The following is a 17,535-nucleotide window of genomic DNA, read 5'->3' as shown; positions in this document are numbered from 1 at the left end:
AATATTTTGACATATGAGCCAAACTAAAACACGAAAATCATGAATTCAACAATTGATATGTTGCTATGTGTGAAACATCTGTTGCTGCATTCTGACAAATAATGAAGAATAAAGTATTTACAAATTTGAAAATACATTCTACACAGAGTTTATTTATCGGAAATGTTTAAGACGCCTTTTCAGCAATAAGAAGTGCAAAAGAAACAGTGGTCAGGTTATAAACCAAATTCTATTTGGGAAAATGCTGCAGAGGGACATTTCACTGCATTGTACACATCTAGGCCACATTGGTCCTAGTCTGGATCTAAAACTACTATACTTAGACAGGTCAAACCTGGACTACATTATCATAAACTGTGTAGTTTAGAGCTCAAAGTCATTTCCCTTAACCTGCCCCTTAAACGCTGATTTGAAAGCTATGAATGAGGAGCTGACTTAATTCCTTGATTTTGACGATTACGGCGGTTAGGTTATTATAAAATGTAGACTAGGAAATTCACACTGTCGAGACAAAATAAAGTTACAGTGTGGAAGCATTATTTGCCAGAAGTGGATTTCACAGGATGCATGCGATTCTCAATGATCAGGCAGATCTGAGCATTAACCTTTCCAATCTGGGAGATAAAAGATCCTGTCCCAGCTGGATACGGCCCAAATTAAGGCCTGCTGGCGACTAAAGCCAGGAAACTCAGTGAAGAAAACCAAGCAACTCGACAAACAGACATTGGTTGCAGGAAACACCTATGACTCTGCAGTAATGAGGAGCAGCTGGGGAATAATCATGAGGACACATAGCAGGGGCAGTCAGGGGATATCTGTCATATGATGCAGGGAGCTGAGGAGCCACAGAGGAAAACGCTGCAAAAACATGGGCCACAAAACAAATCTCTAGTCACATGTCGTACCTTATGAGTTATTTTATATAACCTCTAAACTCTGCTGAAATTTAGTGTCAGTTTGTTGAAGTAAAGCAGATTAGAACTTCTTAGTTCTTAATTAAGTAAAAAAAAAAATATAACTAATACTAATACAAATTATAATAATTTGCCAGATTTCATTTCACTCTATAGCTAAATGGTCCACTGTGTCCAAACTTGTCTGTCTGCTGTATGTGTTCAGTGGGTTTTTAAAGCTTTTTCACTGTAAACATCTGAATTGATTGATGAAACTGGTGAGTGAGCCAAAACAGGCAGAGACCTTTAAACCAAAACAGTGAGCTGCAGGAAGCTAAAACGCTCCATAGACCTGATGCAAACTGCAGCAATGCTTTAGCACTTTGACATTTTAGGAAATTTTTAGGACAATTTACGGATTATGTCTGATTATGTCAGAGTTAGTTGAAAAGAATGATGATTACTTTTTACAAAAAGGTTTAACAAATTAGTGCATGTTTGTGTGTGCAATATTCTTTCAATTATAATATGGCTCCAATGTAATGATTATGATTAATTTTTAAAGAGATAAAGTATAATAAATTGTCTGACTGACATACCTGCCCTGCTTGTTGTCTCGTCAGCCACTATTTACACTGAATGTGACCTGTTGTACTGAATTCAGTTTGTTTTTAGCAAACCAGTTTAACTTGATCTGCATGGCCATACCTTGTGTGTGTGTGTGTGTGTGTGTGTGTGTGTGTGTGTGTGTGTGTGTGTGTGTGTGTGTGTGTGTGTGTGTGTGTGTGTGTGTGTGTGTGTGTGTGTGTGTGTGTGTGTGTGTGTGTGTGTGTGTGTGTGTGTGTGAATACTAAAGTCTCCCAGTTCTCAGAATAGATTGTGTTCAAAATCTGTGACCGTCACCGTCCACAATCTGATTTCAAAATGGGTGTTTGCTTTTATATCTAACTTTAAGCATTAAAAAGCTGACAGGCATCCGTGAAATAGATAATTAAATATATTAAGAATATTTTATCACCTAAAATATATATTATCTCTTTTTTAGCTGTGGTTGAACTGAGCCCTTATTCTGGTATCTGCACACGATGATGGTTGTGGTTTAACCACAGAAAAGGGAAAAAAATGTTTCTTTGATCAGCTTTCAAAATAAATCCACATCTCTAAGATGTGATTGGCTATTTCTAATATAAAGTAAATGTTGTTTTAATGTCAGCAAACAATATCCAAAACCAACACTGTGGAGGTGTAACCTGCTGAACATAAACCAGACGTAACTTTATACTTTGTCTTTTTTCTTGCTGTCTTTCACACAGGCATTCATACACACAAAAGCTGAGCACACGCACTAACACATGCACACATATCCATGAAAGCACCAATTGCAGCATAATAAACATGGAGAAGAAGAAGCCAGCTTTGCTCTGCTCCCTCACGCACCATGAGGGAGGCAGCCATCATTACCTGTGTGATCGTCACAAGGCAACACGCCCATTAATGGCACACCTGTGTCTAAGGTATCCGGACGGAAAGACCTTGTTTACATTTGCAGCAACTGAAGGACTTCAGCCACAAACAAGATTTGGTAAGAGATTCAGCTTTGATTACATGTCATTTCATGCCCAAGCCAGGTCTGTTACAACTGAAAAGAAGAAACGATCAGTTATATTATTCTTTCTCTATGTATTGACTCATAGATCTACTCCGTGTGATTGTTATTTATCCTTATGTGAGAGGAAATACAAAACAACAGGGTCAAACACATGCAAGTGAAGTTAAAAAAAAAATCTGTGAAGTACCACCTTCAAGAATAATAATCTTGTCCTTTTTTGTTTTGTGAGTGTTTGCCTCTGGAAACAACAGGCTCTCTGGGGATTTGATAGATAGATAGATGATAGGTGGTTACTTTATTTATCCCGTAAGGGGACATTTTTAAATTTCAGTGTGGGGATAAAAGGCTCTACCTCATTAGTTAGAGTGTGTTCAATTCTGTAGTTCCTCCATAAGGAGATATTCTCCCTAACTAAAACAAAAAGGATTTTATAAATAAGCTGTAGAATAAAGAATATATAATATATTACAGGAAACTCAGCTGACAAAATAACTGCCTTCTAACAACAACAAGAAAAATTAAGGTAGTAAAATCTAAGAAATATTAAATACATTAGTACAAAATAGTATAGTGTGAAAGTAGAGTGTAAGTAATCTAATTGAAATACTTCTGGTTCATAATTTATGAGTTGTATGACAGATAGCAATATTGTTGTATTTTAATTAATATCAAAAGTAATCATGTGTTTTGTTATGTAGATTGGATTATTGTAACATGCATTAATCTGAATTGTATTGTTGTTCATCAATGTGAATTAGGTAAATTAACAGTTGTGATCATCTGCAATAATAAAACATTTGTAAGGCAAGGCAAGTTTATTTGTAGAGCACATATCAACAACAAGTCAATTCAAAGTGCTTCACATAAAACTATTAAAAGCACCAAAACATAAAGCAAAAGTTCAGAATTTATTGACAAACATTTAGCATTTAAAAGTATTTTGGCAATAAGTTTATTTTTATTTTCTTTTTTCTTTTGTGTGGGTAGCATGTGAATTTGTGCGACTTAATTTAACCTGCCTTTTTTGAACATTTTATTAATATTAATATTCTCATCGCTCTTCTTTTAAGCTTCAGCTTTGGAAATAGCAAATTAGTCACAAAGAATCTGAATAGCATTAATCTTTCACCTGCCAGAGAAACAAATGTGTGGAGGATGATTGATCCTGAGCAAACGTTAATCAACTATTTATCCGAACACAAAGATGTATGCTGTAATGTAGGACGATAAATCAAGAGTGAAAGCATTGAGAGGGAAATAATGAGTGTGTGGTATACTCGTTAGTTAGTCAGAGAAAGTACTTAAAAGACAAGAAAAGAAGTTTATATATAAAGTTACATAGCAAACACACATTTTTGCATTCTTAATACACAATTTATGTTTTTACTTTTGTCCAACTGAGTAGTCATCATAAATAAAGGCCCTTAGCTCATCATACTATGGCCAATAAACTATTTCAACTGAATCTAAACCACATAACAAGTAAAATATTTTCTCTTCAGGAAGCCCATTAAACCTTTATGTTTCAACTTTGATAATATATCTGATTTATGTAATTAGGACATAAATCTTGAATGAATCGGCCAGATTGTGGAAACAAACCTGCTATTTGTGGACAAAAGCAGGTCTTCGTAAACGAATAAGTGTGTTAACAAAACCACCGATCACCCTCATGATCTCCTCTTGGCACTAAGAAGACACTCACTTTGGATGGTAACCATTTGATTTGTCTCACACAGACTGCTCAGGTCTCATATTAATTGGATTTGATCCTTCATCTCTTTATTTCTTTCCTTACAGCAAGAACAATAAGCGTCTTTTTCAGTGATGCATGTGTTTGTTGTGTTACAGACTTGATACAGTTTAATCCAAGAGCATCCTTTGTGACCTGGTACAAAATGAAGGTCGATGTAATTTTATGGCTAATATGTTCAGTTTGCAGGAGAAGAAAGTAAACAAAAATAATGAATCAGTGTATTATTTGTATTCACTTTGTGACAGAAGCACAGAGCTGGGAACTGATTTTTTTTTTTTTCTCTCGCAACAAATACCAAGCAATATCAAGTTTGAAAAATTCACTGAACAACAGCTAGCCAATACAATGAGATCTGATCGTGGCTTGAACCTGAGCTGTCTTTACTTTTAACAAAATGTATCTAAAAGAAATACATATTTTTTAGGGGATTTCAGTAGAAACTCGGCCACATATTAAAGCGTAAGTAATAACTGCTATGTATGAAAGTGAAATGTAATTATTCTTGGATCTGGTAACATCTCACATACATTTGTGGGGCTGGGTCCATGAGCTTGTTATCTTTGTGCTCATTGTTCGGAGGTAAATCGTGTTGAGTTTCAGCATTCTTTCCATTTACCTGTACCTGATATTGTCTGATCATCTTTATCCTGCTCTGTTAAAGGTCATTTACTGACAGCCACTCCCTGATTTCTGTCCGCAGCCAAACATGCAGGCAGTAGAGTGAAAGGGCAACAATGGTCTGACTAAAACTTTTTTTCAAAAGCCTGTTCATGTAAAATAGAAAGCTTTGAGAGGCAGTGATCTCAAAGGAGGCGAAGCAGGTCCACCTGGAATTATCAAGTTTTATACTATATCTGCTGTTGTCATATCAAGATAATTGAGGATATTATGTTTTTTATATTTTCCCTTTAAATTTAAGAAAAATAAAACTATACAATTACAGTTTAAAATTTTTTTTAATTCCCTGATCAGCTACTAATCTACATGTTAGTGTATTAGTTCTTGTTGGTGAATAGTAGCTAACTGTGTCACCTGCTTTCTGTTATTGCCTCCGCAGGGATTTCCAGCACAAAGCCCTCCCATCCCATGAGACTAGTCGCATTATGACATCGCAGTGCCTGTTCCTCCTGCTTTACCTACTGGGGAGCTTCTTTGGTAAGAGCAAATTTTGTGTCTGTAATCTAAGACAGTCAACAGCCCTTTAAAGAAAAAGGCTGATGACACTCTTTGTTTCTCAGATCATCAACACGCACGCACGCACACACACACACACACACACACACACACACACACACACACACACACACACACACACACACACACACAGACAGCATTAACCACTACAGTTTAATGATGCAGCCCCACTTGCACCACCCTGTTGCTGTAAATAGAGCTCAATAGAGCACCTTAATATGTGATAATCCACCCAAACAAATGCTCCATTTACTCAAGTTTTTTAATGTTGACTAAAAAGTATAGCACTCAGCTATTAGAGGAAATTCTCACATCTTTGACAGTATGATTTCCGTCTGCAGCAGGATGAATGGGCCCCATCAGGAGGTGTCAAAAGACAGAGTAACACGTTGTTACCTTTTGCTAGATTTTTTTTTGGACATTAAAAAACTATAACATCAGCAGCAGCTTTATTGATTAAAAGACAAAGATGTTTTTAACAAACCCAAAGATTATAACAATTCACACTTTAATGACACTATTTTACAGCTGCTGCATGTACCTGGACTTTCTTGTTATGTATCAGTATGTTTCTTTCCCTGGTATGAGGCTAAATGTAGACGTCAGAGTTCAGAACAGATAACATTTGTCCATTAAAGGTCTCAGAGCAAAAAAAAAAACAGATTTTTTTTTTAAGTTTACCATTTTTAAATGCAACTTTTATACAATAAGACAACCTTTATTTGATGTTGTTTAATTGATGAAAATGTCTAAATTTAGTTTGAGTATTTCAAACTTTGAGAATTTATCTCTAACAATTAACTCTGTTTTAACCCAACAGGGGGATCAAGTGCACAAAGGTAAGATCACATTCTTAGAGGTAAAACAAACATAACATTTTATTACAGTGACAGTGGTGCATACAGTGTATTTTTCCACTTGTGAAGGCTTCCCTCTGTTCTAAATGCAATGAACTTTGACATCTTTTGTCTCTAAATGCTCATCTGGTTGCTTCACTGGTGGAAACCTACAGAAATGAAACATGCGATCCAAGAGGAGCCTGTGGTCCGGTGAGTAAAACTGTCACACGACTTTCTGCACTCAGAAGCCAAATGATTCCAAAAACTGATCAAAATCACATGCATCTGTTTTATTTTTCTGAATCTTCGTTTGTGATCATAATCGAATCACAAAATCACTTTTTTTTTTTCTGGTTTTATCTGTTTTTTAAAGGCATTTTTTCAGATCGTGAGCTGATATATTCACAGCAGAATGTTTGAGGTTATATTGGGTTTATTTCAGGTGGTAGTCATATGTAAGGATTTATCAAAGGAACAACTTCACTGCTACCATCACATGGTTCTTTGTATGATTCATATGTCGAGTTGCAGAACTGCTCAAATCACATACCAACAGTATCAGCAGCGGTTTGCACATTATTTTCATTGGTTACATTTCTCACTGAACTTGTTAAAGTACACTGGAACAGAGTTCACCGAAACATGTGGCAGTCCGCAGGTGCAAAGAGAAAGCACAAAAACAACAGATTAGCCTGGAGGGAAAACCAGTTTATCATGTTGAGAACTCTTATCATGATTATGTGTTGATACTGTGGGACGTTTCTTAATTCAGATAATTTAGCAGATTATGTGACAATGCCCCAGCATGTCTCACAGTATGATGATGGAGCGTTACTAAGATGTCAGATACTTCATGAAATCTTAAAAACCTTTAGTACAGCAGATATTTAACTCAGGAGGTCAAAGCAGTAAAAGCTCAGGAGTATGTAATACCACGAACAGAGGATCTTTTTCACTATTCATAGTCAATGTCAATTCAATTCAGTTTTAATTTTAAGTGTAAAATCACCATACTAGATGGTCTCAAAACATTTTACAATCACAAAACAACACAGCAAGGAAACAAAATGACAAAAAACACATTAAAAACATCATTGTTTTAAGACCATAGCAGCATGATTAAGGTATTGTTCAGGGGCACCTGAGCCAGCACTAACTATAAACTTTGTCAAAAAGGAAGATTTTAAGTCTAATCTCAAAATTTAAATCTTAACAAAGTCAATGAGCCTAGCTGTGAAATTCCTGGAACATGTGATAAATTGATGATCACTTTCATTACTTGTGGTTTTGCTGCTGTTATGTGTCAAAAGTAAGTGCTGTTCAAGGTGACCTTTGGGCCAAATAATTGGGTTGTCTATTGAAACGTGCTTGTGTCTGCCTTCACCCACCAATTGAATTTGTTCCTCAGATTTACACATGTTCATGTGCAATGTCTGTATTTTCTAATATACAGTGTCACCTAAATTTAACATACCAGGTTCACCTCATTGATACTGTACCAGAATTTGCGTTAGTACTCCATGGTGAACCCCTTGGGCCACTTCTGAACAAATAACAGTCCAAGTGTTCCTGACATGGTGCTGATTACCCCAAATCAGATAAATCTTCCAAAAGGGAAAATATCTAGCGTGGCAATGTGGACTTGGTGGCTGTAAACTGCTAAACCTTTTTGTTTTAGCGAGCAGTAAGCAAGCTGGTGCTGAAAAAACTGTACTGCATTCACCAAAAATAATATGTATGTATAATAAATTATGACTTACTATCTCATAATTAGCCTACAACTAAAGATCTTATAATTACAAGATTTCAATATGGTAATTAGAGGGTATAATAATTAAAGGAAAGGTAAACTTGGTCATTGAGTGTGGCTATTTTAAAGGAGGCATTATACATTGTTATATTAGTTGTCCGACCTGGCTATTGATATAAGCTTCAATAATAATATATGCTTTTTTTGTATGTGTTAACGTCAAATATTGTTAAAAATTTGATGTTCAAAGTCTTCTTTTGTGATAACAGAAATAAACTTTACAAGAGACAGAAAGTAGACCAGGAGTTACACTACGGGCTTTAACCATGGATGTATGGCGACAACATGAGCCCTTTATTTCAGCATGAATATTTTCACATTTTGGAAAATAAATTTTCCAAATTGCCATGTAGCACTGAATGTACTGACAACTATCTGTGAATCAGACTACAATCTTAAAAAACAGATGATTCTTGAGACCCAGGTGTAGGTGAGGTATTTTCTAGTCATTAAAAGATTAAAAGTCATAATTTAAAGCAAAAATATAATCAATGCAATGTGCTTTCATAATTACATATCCGAATGCACATACAGACAAATAGGGAGTGGGATCTTAGGTAACCTTGGCAACAGGTTGCAGGGGATGGGAAACCCCATGCATCGGCTTGAACAGATCAGAGCTCAATGCTTCCTGAGTGTGTTTCTACCTGTACATTTGCTGGCCACTTGTGGTTCGATCACGGCCAGTTCACATATGTCCGGATTGAAATAGCCAAATGGAAACAGCCTCTGTGTGTGTTAGAAGCCCACCTCATGCTCTGCACTGTTCCTCAATATAAATGTGGTAAAACCATGAAGCACATGGCTCTCATTTGACAGGCACAAGAAATCCTGTCTACAAATGAGCACATTATATTCTGCTCAGTTTTCTGCCAGTTTCTGCAATATAGTATAGTATAGTATTTTGGAATAAAGTTTGAGGAATAATCTCCGTTTGTTATATATATGATATCAGATTGTTTCTGAATTGCTGAAGTTTTCCTCTTGTCATAAATTCCAAGGGGCCAGATTCAACATCACACTTCCTCCAGTGTGTGGGATTGTCTTCAGCAGACACAGGGAAGGATCACATGCGGAGAATGAAAGGAATGCTCGAAGCTACAATGGATGTGTACACCTTCATGGTATGACGTTAGCAGAAGGAATGCTGCCACAAATTACCAGTCTGGCCAGTTGCTACTGTAATGTTTTGGTTTTTTATCAAGTCATGACACTCAGACTTTGCAGATTGTCACATACCAGTAGTGTATTGACATCTGTAAATACTGCTGTATTACAAAAGGTTAACTTGTCACTGTGTTTATTATCTTTTTATTTTCAAACAATAATCCACAACTATCATCCCAAACCTTGATTTTTTTTGGGGACTCCCCTCTGTCTGTGCTATCCCAGAGATCCAGCATGACAGGCGTGCCGATTCTGAGCCTGGAGGGTGCGCTGGATTTAAGCCTGGAACCAGACCCTCTCCAGAATGAAGACCTGGTCCACATGTGGCTGGAGGTCAGGATGAAGCCGCTGCTGAAATCTATCACCAAACACTTCCTGTCCTGCCTTAGCACAAAGAACTTCAGCTGCTCCACCTACCAGATTGTGTAAGGCTATTTCTGTCTAACATGTTTGTTTCTGTGACCACAGCTTTTGTTGCAATCACTCAACATCCTGTCTCTTTCTGCAGCGTGAAGGAGCTTAGTCACCATTATTCAGAGATGCTTCCAATCAGACAAAAGTGGATCTACACGTTCTTTATGTACCCCTTCCTGTCTGGAGACAGAGTCGCTGGTAAAGCTAATAATTACACCTCCTAATAAACTAGCAATCACCTTAAACCGTCATTTATGCCGCACAATCCTCTAAGGTTAATTTAAACACAGAAAAAGTTCACATGCTCATTAAATATGGCCAATTACAAAGTGGCATTTGAGGCGGTGCGAAAAAGGCCAGTGTGCAATACAGAATTTCAATTAATAATCATCTTGACTGATAGCAGCTACTACTTTTGAATCATTAACTGATGCATGAAAGTTTTTAGATTTGTTCAAATGTACTGTATACAGGATCATTTTTCTGATACATATGTACTGTATTGATATACTGTATTGTTCATTCGGTGTGATCTCTGTACAGGTTGCGTGAACCCAGAGGAGAGCAGTGAGGAATGGTTGATGAAGAACTTTGGTGCTTTCACGGCCATGGCTCGCATGAAGGACTTTTCAACTCTCAACATGATCTTCAGTGATGTGAGTGAAACTGATTCGACTTCAGGATTTGGTGAATTTACAACAACAGAGTTTTTATGCTTGGTAAAATCTAGACCATAGAGCCTTATTGACAAACTGAAAGTGCTTTATTTATGTGAACAACAACAAACTGATACTCTAACGTAGACATTTCACATCACTAGTGTAACAAAAGTAGAAGTTGTATTTCTTACGCTCAAGTTCATTAAATCTCTCACAGCAACCCATCATTGTTTTTCCACTCTGCTTCCTCTTTATCTGACTCTTCTGTCCTCCTCCTCGTTCCTCTTTTTCTCGTTTCTTTTCTCCTTGTTGCTCTGTCCATCCCAGTTGGAGGTTCTTCACTTGTTATCTCCAGCACAAAAGGCCGAGCTGCTGTTGAGGCCTGAGGTCGCAGGTTTGGACAATGGCACCTTAGCGCTGGTCTTCCACAATTTGTTGACAGGGGGCCGTGGCCCTCCACCCACTGGTCACCCTGGAGGAGGTCACAACTGGACAGGCCCTGGATACCCATCTATCATACCCCCCTATCGTCCACAGCCGCCGTCTCCACAGGACAGCCTCAGAGAGGTACTGTAGCAGAGTGTATGGATATTTCTAGGTCTTTAATGCTCAAATACTTATTAAAACATTAGCCAGAAAAATCACATATCAAATGTTATGAGTCATAAAGTTATGACATGAGCTAAATGACGACTGATTTCTTTACATATTTACCATACAGATGTGAGTTTGGTATTGTTAAAAAAACACTTAAATTAAAATATTGCTTTAACTTAATTTCCACATTAAGGCAGAGCTTTGCTGAACTGCCTGATTAACAAACAGCAAGTAATCAAAGTTAGCGACTCGCGTGTGACGCGTTACCACTTTAACAGTTAGCTGTTTTCCTCAGGAGTTGGTGGAGACCAAAACAGAGCTAAAAGAAGAGGAGTTAAATTTTTCAGGTGGACACAAACATACGAAATGGATGGATAAATACCCATATTTTCTAACACATCCATCACCTTAATATGACAATATCATGCCAGTTGTTTTGTATAGTTTAAGAGCTGCTGAAGATTCAACACAAATATACTGTATTTACAGGCAAATACAAGAGGAAAACCACACTTTAGAAAAAATAAAAGGTTTTCATTTCCATCTGAAATGGTGAATGGTTGCATCTCGTTTGAGACCCCCTCACCTCTTTTGTCTCACTTACAGGTTGTAAAAGGATTTATGACTGCTTTCAAACCCATCGGAAGCTTCGTTCACGACTTTGTGTCCTTCACACAAGAGGTACACACTCACACACACGTTCTCACACCACAGCTGTAAACTGACCTGCAGATAGATGCGGGCCAGAATAAGCAAAGTGACCCCTGACCTGTTGTGTTTTTGCAGAGGGATGTGTCGGAAATAAGAAGCACCACTCTGACTCAGTTCCTGATGAACTGGACTCTGGCTGAACTGGCAGACATGTACCAGCCGCAAGACACATCAGTCGTTCCTCAGACGCCACGGTTCGATGTGTCGAATGTGGAGGACTGGTATATGCATGTTGTGGTTCCGGTGTTAAAGAGGCTCTTGGTGAAAGACGCAGACATGATGCATCCACAGATCAAGCACGCTTTTCACCAACTTTTGTAAGTCAAGCTAACAAGTAGCTAATTATGTTAGCATTTCTCATCCCTAAATTTTATTTAAAAGATATTCAACAGATGTGTTTCTGTTTAGGGCTTTTCAAGTGGGAAAAAAAAAAAAAAAGGTGGAAAACAAATGCATTAGATGAAGTCACATACAGATTTAAAGCTCATATAATCAAGATATCAACAAAAGTCAATGCAATATTACCCAGCTATTTGTTTTTGTGCCTTTTTTTTTTTTTTAACTTGTTTGGTCTACTTTAGCTTTGTTTTGGTTTACTGTAGCTACTGTACTTGAGTCTTCAGCCATGTCTTCAGAAAGTGGACATCCAGCTGCTAAAGATTCCTCTTCTTCTAAAGAGCCAGACATTTTTCTTACGTGTAGGTAGAGACCAAACAAGAGCTAAAAGTAAAACAAATCTTGGACTTTCATTTGACAAACGGTCAGACTCTAAAATTAATTCTGTCTACCGCAAAACAGTGAGCGCTATGTTCTGCAATAACCTCAAGCACATGGCTGGTGAGTGTTACTGTGCAGACTAATTTGGGTTTGGTAGGCGTCAGTTGGAGCGGGCTGTGTGCAAGATAAGACAGCATCAATATGAAATATCTGCACAGAGAAATATTAAATGAATTTGAAAAAAAATGCTTTTTCTGACATGTATAAATAGCTGAAAAATTTGATAAATGGCAACCCATATTTTGCATGTTTATTTTTGTTAATAGTCAATTTAAAAAGATTGTATTGTATTTTTGTGCAGCTTTTTGGACCACGGTCTGAACAACGAATCCTCTGAAGTCCTGGATGTCTGTAGCATCACCCTTGATAAGAGTCCTTGTGGGGTGAGGCTTCATTTTATTAAATCAATTTTAGAACTTTTATTAAAGTTGGGTGTCAAAAATCTGCTTAAAATGTACTTTAAAAAGATAACACTCCCCCTCTAATCTCTGCACTCATTGTTATGTCCTTCTCATGGTCCCAGCTGACTGATGCAGTGAAAAATGTGGCACACGTCCTGCACTGTGCTGCTCGCACCAACCTCACAATGACGGAGGAGACAATCATGAGGCTGATTACAGAGCTGACAAAACGTCTGAACTCACTGATCAAAGAGTTGTCCAGAGCTGTGAGTATATTAACCACATTGAAATGTCAAACGTCTTCATTTTGACTTATTAAATTCAAAAACCAGGCTTGTGTGTTTTTACTCCACACGTCACAATCACTGCTTCCTGACTCTTCCCCGCCTCTAGAACTTCAAGGAGTTGGCGTCCGACTTTCAGGAGATCTTCAGTGAGGCGGAGTCTCCGTCTCTGACCCAGGAACATCTGGAGGACCCGGAATTCATCAAACTCTGGTTCCAGATCAAGCTGCTGCCCCTCCTGCCTGACGTCCAGCCGGACCTCCTCTCGTGCCTCAGCACCAAGAACTTCTCCTGCCCCGTTTACCAAACCATGTGAGTTCACAGTCTGGAGAGGATTTCTTTCGTTTTACAGACACGTGCTTTCATGTTGTCATTCTCATTTCTCCTCATCTTTGTCCTCCTGTGTGCAGCGTGGCAGCGCTCAGCAAACACACCAGTGTTATGGATGCTGATCCGATGTACAGTCACAACATCTATGAGAACTTCATCTATTCCTTCCTGCTGCATCACAACTCCTCTGGTAAGAAAACAGATCGCAGTGATATAGAGATACAAATGAATGCCTTTTTTAATCAAGGAGAGTTTGTATCCTTTGACTATATTAAAATCTTCACGTGACATACCGGCATTTATGTAGTGCAAAATTATTAAAAATAAGACTTAGATCAGTCTGCTGTTGTGCAGTGAAGTATTTCGATTATTTATTAAGTAAAACTAGTAATACTCCATAACAAGTAAATGTCCTGCATTGAAAATATTGTTAAATTTAAGAAAATGTATCTAACGTAGCAAAAGTAAATGTTGCTAAAAGCTGAAAAATTGCTCCTTTTGACTAAATCACTATTAATATTGGATTTTTACAGATGTGTAAGCAGCAGTTTAATGTTTTAGTGGATTGATTTTAATTTGGACTATTTTCTTGTGGTGTTTTGCAGTGGAATCTGTAACAAATATCAGAAGTTGATTAAATTGTAATAAAACTCGTAACTGTAATTGTCAAATAAATGTAGAGGGGTAAAATGTAATCCTATGTATCATGAAATGGGAATACTCAAAGTACAATTACTTAAACGTATTACTTAAGTATAGAACTTGAGTAAATGTACTTTCTGTGGTTTATACAACTGCTACATGTTTTTTGCTCTCTCTCGACCATATATGGAAAATAATGTCAAGTGTTAATTTGTTTTGTTAAATGGGAAGCTGGAGAACACATCCTTTTTTGCATACAATAAAAAAACAGAGACTATTCAGAGGATTAGGACTCTAAAAGGAATTACAGGATTACATTAATTTACATGCATTTCTGTATAAATATTTCAGATCCTCAGTGTGTCTCTTCAGCCAATCAAAGTGCAGAATGGCTGGAAAAGAACTTTGGTTTCTTCTCAAGATTTGCCTCCATCACCGACTTCTACAGACTCAACCCACATTTCTCCGGAGTAAGTCTGGAAAACATGAACATGCTGAATTTCTTTACTTAAAACAGACTAAGTTTACTGTAAGTAATGTGTTCTCTCCTCTTCTCTTTTCCGTCCTGCTCAGCTGGAGGTTCTTCACCTCCTGTCTCCGAGACAGATAGCGGAGATGCTGCTGCTGCCTCTTCCTCCTCCACCAGAGAAGGATGTTGTGATTAACCACGTGTTTGACTTCTTGATCGAATCGCCTAGAGACAGGAGATTTCCAGAGGTCCTTAACTTCGTGGTGCTGCTCGCTGAAGAGGTAACAGTTTTGATGAGGATACAAGTGTTCAGCGAACTTTAACCATCCTGAATGATTAAATATAAACTATTATTTTTCTCAGGTCAATCCTCCCTGTGATGTCTACAGACAGATGTGAGTAACACTGACTACATCCACACTGTGCATAAACACAGGGCAACCTGATAACATGACCTATTAAAGTTGTGTATTTACAGCTCTGACAAGTTAAACAATCTGATGAGTAAAAGTTTACAAAACAGAAACTACAGTGCTCTGATGCTTGGAAGGCTATCAGGATTTATGTTACTATGTTATGAGACTTAACATTGACTGTTTTGATCTGTCTGTCAATATAAGGTTTTAATTAGTTAGCAATTGGCAGAATATCTCAAAACTTGAATGATATAGTGAGAAGGACATTTGAATATAGGGGAGTTTTGGGTAATTTTCTATCTTTTATTCAACAAAATCAAATGATTCTGCAGCTCTGATGTTTGTATAATCTCTCTGAATGCTTTATATATGAATTCATTGTTTTTTTTTGTTTGTTGTTTGTGTGTCAGTTTTGAGCGATTGTATGGAGCCATCTCATCAGTGTCTCCAGACCTGGAACCTGTCGTCTGGGCTCACATAGACGACCTGATAAACATCGCACCAGAAGGTCCGTGTCTCTGCCTCACTCACAGACCAAATGCACAAAGTTATACGATTATCTCCTGCAGTCAACACCACTGCCAGAATAAAGTCATTAATTTGTATTTATAAATATGTGTTGGTGCTGTTATTGTGTGGATGCTGTAGTTGACAGTATTTTTTTTTAATGTTTTGGTTTGGACAGAGTGTGTGCCGGAGAACATCACGGTGAGATTTCATCATATGTCATTGATTTTTATTTAGACATTATTCAGCCATTAAATGTTGTTTGAATATTAATATTTTGAAACAAACTTGAATTTTGTCCAACCTGTCATCCACAGTGTCCAGTGACACAGTTCAATGGTAGGAATCCTCTGATGCTTGCCAGTGTTCAATCTCATTTTACGACTCATTATGTTTCTGTAAGTGCTTTCAGACATGAAATCTTTTGATATGATTTCTTCTCTGCTGCTTGACAGGTGATAACATCTGCAGAGGAATCAACAGGTATCCCAGTTTTTACTATTTAAACCCAGAATTATCAAAGCTATTATGATTATCTTTATATTGACTTGTATTTGCTTCTGTACATGTGCTCACAGCTCTGATCAACAGTCTTACTTGAACACATCCATGCACGTTTCCTGCAATTTCACCTTGGAAAAATATGCATGTGCACAGGTGACTATTTACTTTAAAAGTCAGAGTGGAAACATTAGGATTAATTGCAGCGAAAGAATGAATGAATGAATGACCTCTCTGTCGCTCATACACACAGCTGGAGAACTTCACAGCCAATCAGCTGGTGTCCCTTCTCAAGTGTGATCTGCCCGGAAACAGCAGCCACTCCAAAGTGCTGTGGAAGATGCTGCTCACTAAACTCTCATTTGTTTTGGACCCAGCTCTGGACATCCTGGCCAACATGGTCAGAAGCTTCAATAAGCTTTAAATATGTTTTATTAAATGGAATAATTCAGTTTACCTAGGGAATGTGTTTCTTCTTCTTTTCTTTTTTTCAATAATTGATTGATCTCTCCTACAGTCAATGGGCATGGTTGGCCCATCAGCGATGGAAGTTTTGGATGTGATTGGAGAAATCAGGGTGTCTTTGCTGACTGACGAGGAGCTGATGAACAGCAGCGTGATCAACATGTGGTTCTCCCGCCGTCTGAGTGGCTTCCTGCCGTCTGCATCAGGACGGTTCCTCCAGTGTCTGAGCAACAGAAACATCAGCTGTCAGTCATACCAGCAAATGTAAGTGTTTAGTTAGTCCCCCACAGCTCAACAACATGCATGCTGTGTATTTCACAATTCACTTCGACATGTAAAAAGTTAACCAAATTAAGACCACTAATGGAAAACTGAGCCAAAGGACATTTCTTCAAAATGTCTTAAAAGGGCTTCACAACAGCACAACCATTCATGTGGCACTGCTCTGACTTACTGTAAGAGCAGCCTAGCTGGCTACATTACATTCACATATTTCTAGACCATTTTTATCAGAAATCACCATCATATTTTAATTATTTCCTTTTCTTCTCTTGATTTTGTTGTCAGACTGAAGGTTTTTATCCACCAGTTTAAGGACATGACCTTAAAACAGCAGCACGTGGTCTTAAAGGATTTCATCCTCCACTTCCTGCGGCAGCCACACTCAGGTACTCACAGCCTTCGTATTTCAGGGATGGACTTAAATGTTGAAAACCATGTCCGTGTTTATTGATATCTCCCCATCTTCTCCACTTGCTCCAGGTCCAGGCTGTGTTTCTGCCTCTAACAGCAGTGCAGAGTGGCTGAAGAAGAACTTGGGTCCATTTTCAGGGTTTTTGTCCCTCAAAGAGCTGCTCCATCTCAACCCATACTTCAATCCAGTACGATCTGATTCCAACAAATCACGGGGAATTTATAAAAATTGGCCAATGTTGTTATTTATCTTGCAAATAACAACTTTGCCCCTTCCTTTTAGCTGGAGGTGCTACAACTCCTGTCTCCAAACCAGAGCGCAGAGCTGCTGGTGTTGAATCTTCCCACTCTTCCAGATAAAGACATCATCATCAACCTGCTCTTTGACCACCTGACTGAGT

The 17,535-nt window shown here is 37.9% G+C and overlaps 1 protein-coding gene and 1 long non-coding RNA gene across 2 annotated transcripts; both read left to right on the top strand.

Moving 5' to 3' along the window:
• The first annotated feature begins 5,378 nt into the window (after window positions 1–5,378).
• Window positions 5,379–6,502, top strand: LOC138615801 (uncharacterized). The gene is made up of 3 exons (XR_011310554.1): window positions 5,379–5,413; window positions 6,273–6,291; window positions 6,465–6,502. It is a non-coding gene; the product is annotated as an uncharacterized lncRNA (long non-coding RNA).
• A 5,057-nt stretch (window positions 6,503–11,559) lies between these two features.
• On the top strand, window positions 11,560–17,529 carry LOC138615681 (uncharacterized). The gene is made up of 19 exons (XM_069689438.1): window positions 11,560–11,619; window positions 11,725–11,966; window positions 12,728–12,809; window positions 12,950–13,093; window positions 13,221–13,423; window positions 13,522–13,631; window positions 14,435–14,553; window positions 14,657–14,833; window positions 14,916–14,947; window positions 15,379–15,476; window positions 15,654–15,676; window positions 15,793–15,814; window positions 15,931–15,958; window positions 16,054–16,132; window positions 16,230–16,376; window positions 16,494–16,705; window positions 17,009–17,109; window positions 17,204–17,322; window positions 17,491–17,529. Exons 1-19 carry the CDS (start codon window positions 11,560–11,562, stop codon window positions 17,527–17,529), a joined length of 2,037 nt encoding a protein of 678 aa, XP_069545539.1.
• Window positions 17,530–17,535: the final 6 nt, after the last annotated feature.

Source organism: Brachyistius frenatus, unplaced genomic scaffold (genome assembly GCF_029030835.1).
Source record: "Brachyistius frenatus isolate BFR_SWC_R1_liver_20210118 unplaced genomic scaffold, ASM2903083v1 Contig_7, whole genome shotgun sequence".
Lineage (NCBI taxonomy): Eukaryota > Metazoa > Chordata > Actinopteri > Embiotocidae > Brachyistius > Brachyistius frenatus.
This window is presented reverse-complemented; position numbering and strand designations above follow the sequence as displayed.